The 9,610-nt window shown below is 53.7% G+C and overlaps 1 protein-coding gene across 1 annotated transcript; it reads right to left on the bottom strand.

Annotated features, from left to right (window-relative positions):
• Positions 1-3: 3 nt before the first annotated feature.
• On the bottom strand, positions 4-9,376 carry LOC113940630 (interferon-induced very large GTPase 1-like; the record flags this gene model as incomplete). The annotated part of the gene is given in 3 exon segments (XM_027631784.1): positions 4-1,209; positions 1,212-4,903; positions 9,301-9,376. Coding segments are annotated over 2 exon segments (4,896 nt in total), but the record flags the coding sequence as incomplete, so codon positions are not given.
• Between the last annotated feature and the right edge of the window lie 234 nt (positions 9,377-9,610).

Here is a 9,610-nt window from a genome sequence, read left to right as displayed (position 1 = left end):
CAGGTGATCTAAATAGTGAACGTGGGTGTTCACATCAAAGTGGATGATGTCGCTGAAGGAGGAGACGTCACAGGATTCCTGCTGGGCAGCTGCCACTGTCATTTCATCCAGCTTCTCCTGAAAAAGTCTTTGTCCTCCCAGGTTCTGTTCCTTGGCAGTAACTTCTGCAACATTTTGGTGGACAAAGAGGCAGCTTGGGGAAAGATGTACTTCCTTCATCCTCAGAAAAGCCTGCACAGTGATCTGAAGAACATCCTGCATGTCTGAGGGATTTTCCCCAAAGATGTTGATCAGGGTCATGTTGCTGATGCCAGTGACAAAGGTGGCCAGCTTGTTATCATCATTCAGGGACTGTTTACTGGCCATGAGTGGGGCACAAAGCCCCTTTGTGTCAACAACCAGCATGTAAACAAAGCCCATGTCCTGTTGCAGTTCCTTGTCCAGTGGAAGGAGCTGCATAAACGCTCCCCAGGTGCCTCTCCCCGCACTGATGTTGAACTGCAGCCCAAACATGGCATTCAGCAGGGTTGACTTCCCTGTGCTCTGCAGGCCGAGCACGGAGAGAACAAACACTCGTTTGTCCCCCAGCCTCTCAATTAGGCTGTCAAAGATTGCTCCCACACAGCAGACCAAGGAGAGGTCAGAAGCATCTCTATTCATCAGATCCACAGAATACCCTGAAACCATCAGGTCTGCTGCAGTTTGGGGCAGTTTGACAACATTTTCATGCTCTGAACTCATTACTTCCTTAGCTTCAAAAATCTGCCCTACCACTCTTAAAAGATGCTCAGGGCCAATGGATGAATCTTTGATTTCTTCAGAGAGGGCATTTAACTCACTGGGTTTTTCCTGGTCTTCCTTTCCTGTACGGATTTCAGACCGTAACTTGTGTTGGTCTCACCTCAGTTCTTCAAGGCAACCAGAGGACAGGTCGTCCATAAAGACCTTCATCCACTGCAGGAAGTATTTCTTGGTATCTACAGGCTGTGACAGGAGAAAGCCAAAAAATTGCTTCATCACCTGATTGCGGGGGAAAGCTTGCTGTACTTGCTTTCTTCTTATTTCTGCCTTTTTGGATTCACTTTGGCTCCACTTGTACCACAGATTTTCTTGAAGAGGTAGGAGCTTGGAGTTGATCTCAGACACCTTCTCTTTCTTCAGAAGAGTCACCAGCTCCTTTGCCTTTGCTTTGGCTGTCGGGTTGATCTTCATACACAAAGAATCAGTGGTGGCGGATCGGGTTGATCTTCATCCACTAAGAATCCGTGCTGGCGAGCTTTGTCCACGCAGGCAGCCAGACTGAAACGTGAGTTGGACCCTTTCAGGAGATTCCCGATTGTTTTGCTCAGCTCATGTAACATTACTCTTTCATTTCTGTTCTTGATCCCTATTGTTATGTTTTTGCTGGATTGTCCAGCTGCAACCTTCTCTTTGTCAGTGAGAAGACAAACCAGAGGCCTTTGTGACTGCCACAGGTCACGCAGAAGTTTTTTTCCTCTGTCATCCATGTGCTCAGACTCGGATACGAGAGCCACGTTCACAGTAGAGATCTCCTGTAAGAACTGCAGCTGTGCTCTGTGACCCCTGGCATCCCCATGCAGGTTACAGAAAGCCACACAGCACTCAAAGGTGTCATCAGGGCTTCCCTGGGGACAGTACCAGGCAATCTCCACAACACCTTCCATCAGCAAACGCTCTCTGGTGCTGCCTCGGCAATGGCGATGGAAAAAGGTGTCGTGTCTTTGTTTGCTCAGCAGAGCACTGAGGAGCTGAGACTTGGAAAAGGAGGCAGAGGTGCCAATGCGGATGAAGGACACGATGGGTGTCTCTGCCTGATAAATGAGTTTGTTATTGTAACTGTTCATTCCGGGCTGCTGTCCTGACTTCTCCGCCTCTTTCCAGCTCCTTTTGATTTGGCTGAGGGCCCAGAGTGGGAACTCAATCTGGGCAGTGCCTGGTTTGGGCACCAGCAGAGGCAGTGCCAGTTGGCAGGAGGCCAGCTTGGTTGCAATGAACTGTCTCAAGAAGTCATCAGCACAGTGGAAAATTGCCATCTGGAGGTCCATGGGGTGCACGTGGCCCTCCCTGCTTGCAGTTTCAGGGGCTGCTTCCCCCAAATCATTTAGAAAGTTTTTAAAGAATTCTAAGGCTTCATGCTCTTGCTCTGTGGTTTCTGGCACAGGGGCAAGTCCTGGGTTGCTCCCCTCCCTGCAAGTCAGGTACCTCACCCAATAATCCACAGTTGAGAGCTTCTGCAAGAAGTGAAATGGCAGTTCCTGGTCCTTGCTGGTCTGTCTGTCATGCAGAGATGTCTTGCAGATGATGTGGAAATCTACCATCCCCATTTTTCCTGGATAGTGATTTTCTAGTCCAAGGCGCTTGAGCAAGTGGAGGAACTCTTGGTTTGCAGTGACTTGATTTGCTTTGGATTTGCTACCACTTAACATGGTTTTGTACAAGTCACATTCCAACATCTCCCAATCTTCGCATTCCTTGTGCTTCTGGAGGAGATTCTTTATCCCTGAAGACCATAAGCCTTTCAAGTGCCTTTCCATGAAAACTAAACGCTCCCTCTTCTGCTCTGGGGACAGTTCTTTACTTTCAGGTGTCACAGTCAGACCTGTCAGCAGGAGGGAGGCCTCAGCTCTGTCAGCATCTTGTTCCTTCAGATTCACATACTGCTCATGTGCCGCTTGCATTGCCTGTGCCATGTACTGAATTTCTTGATGTCCAAGGAGGCGCTGAAAAGTGTTGCTGTCCACCTGGTACCCTGTGCTGGTTGCAATTAAGAGCACCAACAGTTGCATGTCCTTCTGAGCCCCTTCCTGGAGAGACTGGAGTGAGGAATGAATCACACGGATTGTACTCCAGGTGGCTTCTATCTTTGCTTTCTGAATGGCAGTAGCAGATGGCACACCTGGTGTGTAGGTGACAGCATGGATGTGCTCCTTCATTTGCTGCAGTGTCTCCAGGAGCTGTTCAAGCTCAAAGGCTTTGGAAGTTTTGGGAAGCCTGTGCTCAGTCTGGAAGATCCATTGCATAATGAAGGAAGACTTGGGGAAGTTCTTGACAGAACTGATATGAGGATCCAGGAGGCTCCACAACAGTGCCTTGATAGAGGTGGAGTTTTCTGGAGGTGACTCCTGGCAGCTCCTCACAGTGTTCACCAGAACCTCCTGCAGGGCTTTGTCCGACAGGCACACCTCAATCCAGACACTGGGGTTCTTGGTTTTTGCATTCAGATTCTCTTTTAGATCCATCAGCATGAGCAGTTTCCTTTCATCCACTGTCCCCTCCCAGGTCTTCACAAACTCCATGAAATCTCTGGCCTCTTCCACTGCACTGGCCAGTTCCTCTCTAACAGTGGTGTCAACGCTCTGATTTGTCAGTGCTTTGTATGCAGCCCTGAGGGCACTGCTCATTCTATAGACGGACTGAAAATCCCTGCTGTGATTGCACAGGATGACATCCCACACTGGGATCAGCTGGAAGCCGCGGTCGATAACGCACCACGTTGAGTTATTAGACACAAGCCCAGTCTTCCACTGAGGAAGAGAATCTGTCTCTGATGGGCCCCCTGTGTTGACCACGTAGAGCTGAATCGCTGTGTGGGAGCTCTCTCCAGCTCTGCCCTGGACAGAGGCCTTTGAGCTGGATTGGGAAACAGTTGTGGCCCCTCCTGCACTGGCCCCAAAGTCACCGAGACTGGCCCTGACAAAGCTGTTCAGGGCTTCAGATGTTTGTCGCTTCATCTCTTCCCGGTGCTCGCCTCTGAATCCTTCTGTAGATGCCTTCCACCAGAATATTCCTCCAAAGTGGAGGGGACCCTGGTCGACGTGGGACCCAAACCTGTGGAAGAAGCTCTCCAGCAGGTTGGGCTTGTCTTCTTCCCGAGTGAAGCTCAAAAGCTGCTCCATGCGTTGCAGCTCTTGCAGGGCTGCATCCGAGAGGAGAAGCTGATGCCTTTGGAAGAAGCAGGAGGCCAGAGGGATGTACTGGTACTTGGTGATGCAAAAGTAGCTCTTCTCAGAGTTGGACTGGTAGGTGTCCTCTGACTGTGAGGACCTGCTGTAATCTACACCAAGGCCCAAATTAACCCTCCAGAACTCGGCTTTGGCAGAAGCGCTGATGGTGAAGCCCAGCTGCTCCATGGACTTGGTGAAAGAGGATTCTGCTGCATTGGAGGAGAACTCCTTCCTCTCAAGCACCGATCCTTGCTCTGGACCGACTAGCTGGAATCCCTCAGGAACCCTGATGAGCTGCTCTCGCTTTGCCAGCACATCTTCAGCTCTGCTGGTTCTGTAGATGCCCTGCAGGGCCAGTCCCCCTGATGCCTGCCTCAGCACCTCTGTGTCGGGGATGTTCTCCCTCCTGCCCACTGATGACTCCTGCTGCTCCAGCTGCTTCAAGTTGCTCTCCAGTACATCCGCCAAAGGCTTCTTTGGCGCTGGCTGGAACTCCTTGGAAATCTCCATGGCTTGCCATTGAGCCTCTGCTTTCTGCCTTACAGCATCCTGGCTCTGGCTGCGGCTCTTGGGTGTTTCTGTCAGCTCCTTCAGGACTTGCTTGGCCGCTTCTTGTCTCTGCTTCTGCAGCTCCTCAGAAGCTGCTTTCTTCTCTGGTATTTTCAGGAGTTTCTGGAGCGCGTTTTTCTCCCAGGAGTGCCGCACATGGCACTCCAGCTTAAGGTAGTCTTCATATTGCAGATGTTGCAGGGCTTCTGTGCACTGGACTCCCAGGATCTCGGACAGTTTGGGGAGCCAATATCCAACCTCCAGTCCTTCGTTCTGAAATACCTCAGCCAGGAGCTGTGTTTTTCCATCCCCCTTTTGGGTGTCCTCCTGTGAAGCCAGGAGCTGTGCTTTTTCATCCCCCTTTTGGGTGTCATCTTGTGAAGGCATGGCTGTAGGGGAAGAAAAGAGACTTTCCCTAAGGTTTGTTGTGAGAGGCCCCAGGCTCTTCTAAGAGGCTCTGCAGCAGCTCTGGGCCTGGGGATGCTCCCATCCAGCCGTTGGAGCCCAGCCTGGGATGTCACAAGACCCAGGGTCTCCTTCCCAGGACAATGGATGTATCTGTTGTGGGATCAGCCCTGAAGTTGAGTGTGTATCCCAGAGACAACACACATACACACACACACACACACACACAAAGTTGGCCACACAACCTGCCATGGACAAGGTGTCGCCTTCAACATCACCCACATCCTCTCAACGGGACTCCTAAATCCATAAGTGCAGAGAGCCAAAGGCATTCCTGGATACCTCAAGCACCAACACAGCCTCTCTGCCCATCCCACACCCCTGTGTGCATCCTACACCCTCTTCCCAGCCCCACGGCTCTCCTGCTCACTGGCTGCTCCGCCTTGGTGCTCCCAGCACACAGAGGCAGCACTCACACACTCACCCCACAGGCACCTCCCTCCCCAGACACACTCACCCCAACCCTGGCACGGGCACACGAGTGGGACCTGTGCTCCGGCTCCAGCTGCCACCGCCGAGCCCCTCACTCACCCCACTCGTGCCTGTTCCCCCAGGAGCTGCCCCTTGGGACACACATGGTTCCCACCCCAGGGCAGTGGGAAAATCCAAAGTGTCCTTGCCCAGAGCTGTGCCTGGGGCATTCTGTTGGCCCATCAGTAGTGACTGGAGACTTGGGGAGCCAACTCGGACAGGTGCCCCTGAGGATTTGCTCCTCATTACCAGAGAGGGTCTTGTGATGGCCTTTGGAGCCATCTTGGCCACAGCCACCACAAAGTCATCGAGTGTAAAATGTCTGGTGACAGGAGGAAAAGTACCAGCAAACCTTCAACCCTGAACATGAGGAGAACAGAGTCCAGGCTGCTCAGGGAGAGAGTTTGGGACGGCCCCTGGGAAGAGGCTTTGGAAGGGGCTGGGCTGCATCAGTGCTGGTCACTTTTTATGCACCACCTCCTAAGGGCAGGAGCAGGAAATTCCCAAATGTGGGAAGTCAAGCAGATGAGGTAGAAGGGCCTAGAGGGGAAGCCATGTGAGGACACTGAGGGCACTTGGTGTGTTAACCTGGAGAAGAGGAGACTGAGGGGAGACCTCACTGCAGTTATAACTTCCTTGGGAGGGGAAGAGGAGGAGCAGGCACTGAGCTCTGCTCTGTGGGGACCAGTGACAGGACCCCAGGGAATGGCCTGAAGTTGTGTCAGGGGAGGTTTAGGTCGGATATTAGAGAAAGATTCTTCCCCCAGAGGGTGGTTGGACATTGAACAGGCTCCTCAGGGCAATAGTCACAGCACCAATGCTGGCAGAGCTCAAGAAGCATTTGGATGATACACTTGTGCACAGGATGTGACTCTTGGGGATGGTCCTGTGCAGGGCCAGGAGTTGGACTCGATGATTGTTGTGGGTCCCTTCCAACTCACAATATTCTAGGATTCTGTGAACGCCAAAAAATTAACCCCATTCTGGTTGGAACCAGGACATCCCACAAGAAGGACCTCAACAGGATGGAGAGTTGGGCCAGTGCAAAACTCATGAACATCAAGGAGTCCAAGTGCAAAAGGCTGCACCTGGTCTTGGGAATCCCAGGCACAAAGACAAACTGGGCACAAAATGGACGGAGAGCAGCCCTGGGGAGAAGCACTTTGGAGTGCTGGTGGGTGAGAGGCTGGACCCAGGCCAGAAACACCCTGTGTGGCCCACAGCATGGGCAGCACAGGAGGCCCCTCTCTGCCCCACTCAGCTGACACTCCACCTGCAGAGCTGCCTCCAGCCCTGGGGAACAACAGCACAAGGATGTGGAGCTGCTGGAGCGAGTCCAGAGGAGGCCACGGAGATGCTCCCAGGGTGGAGCCCCTCTGCTCTGGAGCCAGGTTGGGACAGCTGGAGGTGTTCACCTGGAGAAAGGAAGACTCCAGGGAGACCTTAGAGCCCCTTCCAGTGCCTAAAGGGGCTCCAGGAGAGCTGAAGAGGGAGAAATGGCACTGGGGTTGGATCCCACCAGGCCCTGAGTCACCCCCCAGCAGCTACTGCACTCCTGCCAGTGGGATGGGACAGAGAAGGGGAAAAGCAGAGGGAAGAAAAACGGCTGGGGCCAGGTCAGGGGAGTTCAGGCAGTGGAGGTAAACTGGGTGTGCTGGCAAAGCAAAGGAGGGACTTTAGTCATCAATTCCCCTCAGGGGCAGATGTGCAGCTGCTGCCTGGGCAGCAGAGCCTCGGGGGTTGGAGCAGCTGCTCTCAAAGGCACCTGCTGGGTCAGGGCCACTGCTGGATATTGTCCCCTCAGGCCACTTGTCCCAGCTCTGTCCCCTCCCAGCTTCTCTCCCCTTGCAGCGCTGCCAGCACTGGCTCAGTCTCAGCTGCCGGTGGCTGTGCTGGAGAACACGAACTCCAGCCCAGCCAGACCCTGAACCAGCCCCCAGGTACCCTTTGCAGTCCCAGCACCGCTTCCTATTGCTTCAAGAACAGGGAAAAAGCCACATGCAACTGTGCTAGTGCAGAGAACCACTGACCATGTTTATGGAATGGCTTGGGATCCCTTTTCTCCTTGAAAGCGAGGGAGGGAAGCAGCAAGGCTGGCAGGAGGACCTGCCATGGGAATGCCTGCACCTCATTTCTCAGGAACAGCCCCCCGAGAGTGTTTTCCCCAGCTCTGCCCCACGGAAATGGGCTCTGGAAACGTTTGTGCTTTGAAGGGCTGCAGCAGGGAGCAGAGTACTCTGGGCTGTGAAGTTTCGACTGTAAGAGAGGTGAATCCCACCCTTCCTCCACGTGGAGGAAAAGGACAAAGTGTCTCCCCAGGCCTGGGGCCAGAGCAGGAGGTGCCAGGAGGGCCCCTCGTCCCCCCAGAGCTGCCCTGCTCCCTCAGGAGTAGCACGGGGCACAGGCAGCAGTGTAGCACACAGATAACATAGAAATGCCAAAAATAATGTTTAGCCATTGTTTCTGCCTGTCACAACTTCCTACCAAAAATTCTCTGTTGGCTTTCTACCGGAAGTTCTCAGCAGAGCTTCCTCCTGGAGTTTTCCTGCCCCCTATTGTTTATGGTTATCGTTTCTACTCGAACATCTGAATAGGGCTATGTGCCAAGAAACCACTTACAGTCTCCTTTGAACACTGTAAAAGCTGAGGAAAAATTTTGGAAGATCGGGGAAAGCAAAAGGGAGAGACAACCAGTTACCCTATCTGAGAAGCTCTTCCCAGCTCCCCTCACCTTTGCTCTGCCACCGCATGCTGCCTGCCTGTCACTGGAGACTGGAACTCTGCTGGCCTGGAGAGGACTGAGACCCGCCGTGCCACCTGCGTGAGTTGTATCTTCCCTTACGATATTTCTGAGGGCCAAAAGGTGCGGCTGAACCGGGACCCATGCACGGCCTGAGAGGCTCGGCGTGAGTGGCAAAAGCACTCTTCCTGGCTGCATTCCAGAGAACTAAAGCTGTTAAGACACCCCAACCCCCGCAAGCTAAAGAGATAACATCGAAAAGCGGCAGAGACAGAGAAAAAAAAAAAAGGGAGAAACCGCTTTTCCCCCCCCCCCCCCCCAGACCAGCTCGGCGGAAGGGTAGCTTTGGTGGTATCTTTTCTCTGCTTCTAGAAGTAATCTTAGCATTTTCCAACTTTTGTTACTTTTTCCTCTTTCTCTTTGCATCTTTTAGCAATTAATAAAATCAGTTTTCGTATCAACAGATAACTCGTGTGGTTTTTAATTTTGCTTAAGAGAATATTCGGATCTGAAGTTCTTTCTGCAATATTTGAGCAGATTGTAACAAGCACCCCCTCCCCCACAACGGCCCCAGCATCCCCCGCTCCTGCCTTCAGGGCAGCGCAGCCCCTCGGACCCGCCTGGGGCTGGTGGTGCCCGGGACGGGCAGGATCGGCCCCGCCTGCAGGGTGCGTTTCCAACCGGGCACAGGATGCAAAGGGAAGGGACTCCGCAAGGGATCTGTCCCCAGCCAGCCCCGCTGCCGGCTCTGCGCCGGGCTTTGCACCTCTGCACACACCACTATGCCCCTGAATCCCCCCAGAACCTACTCCTTCTCCCCGCTCTCCCTCCCTCCCCCTCCACCCCTCCTCTTTCCCACCCTCCCAGCTCAGCCCCCGCAGCGCACACGGATCCCCCGAGCTGCCCCAAACCGGCTGTGAGCACGGGCGGCTTCCTCCAGCCCCGCTCGGAGCACAGACCACCCGTCCACTGCCCTCAGACCCCTCTTCGGTTTCCCTGGCATCTCCCCAGCCATGGGAAAAAAACACAGAATGGGAAGTAGAAGACCAACAAGTTCCCGCTCCGCAATGATCCCGGCTCCCAGCCCCGCAGCTCAGCCCAAGGTCCTACCGTCTCCTCTGTGCCCGGAGCTTCGGGGCTGGGAGAAGCCCAGCGCAGCTCCCCTCGTTATCTGGCCCCGGCTCTGCCGTGGATGCTGCTTTCACTTTCAGAAAAGCCGTGGGGCGTTGGCTGCTGCTTTCCTGAAAATGGGGCGTTTAACTGCAACAAAGTGAAGTGAAACTGCAGAGCTGCTGCCTGGTTCGGGGTTTAAAAGTTGATCAATGAGAGGTGGACTCGATGGCCTGGGAGGTCTTTTCCAACTGTAATGATTCTATGATTCCACGAAAAGCAGCAGGAGCTGGGCATTGCCTGGGCCTCC

The sequence above is a fragment of the Corapipo altera genome, unplaced genomic scaffold (genome assembly GCF_003945725.1).
Source record: "Corapipo altera isolate COAL_440 unplaced genomic scaffold, ASM394572v1 73370, whole genome shotgun sequence".
In the NCBI taxonomy this organism is placed as follows: domain Eukaryota; kingdom Metazoa; phylum Chordata; class Aves; order Passeriformes; family Pipridae; genus Corapipo; species Corapipo altera.
The sequence above is the reverse complement of the archived record's forward strand: the minus strand, read 5'-3'. Positions and strand labels throughout refer to the sequence as shown.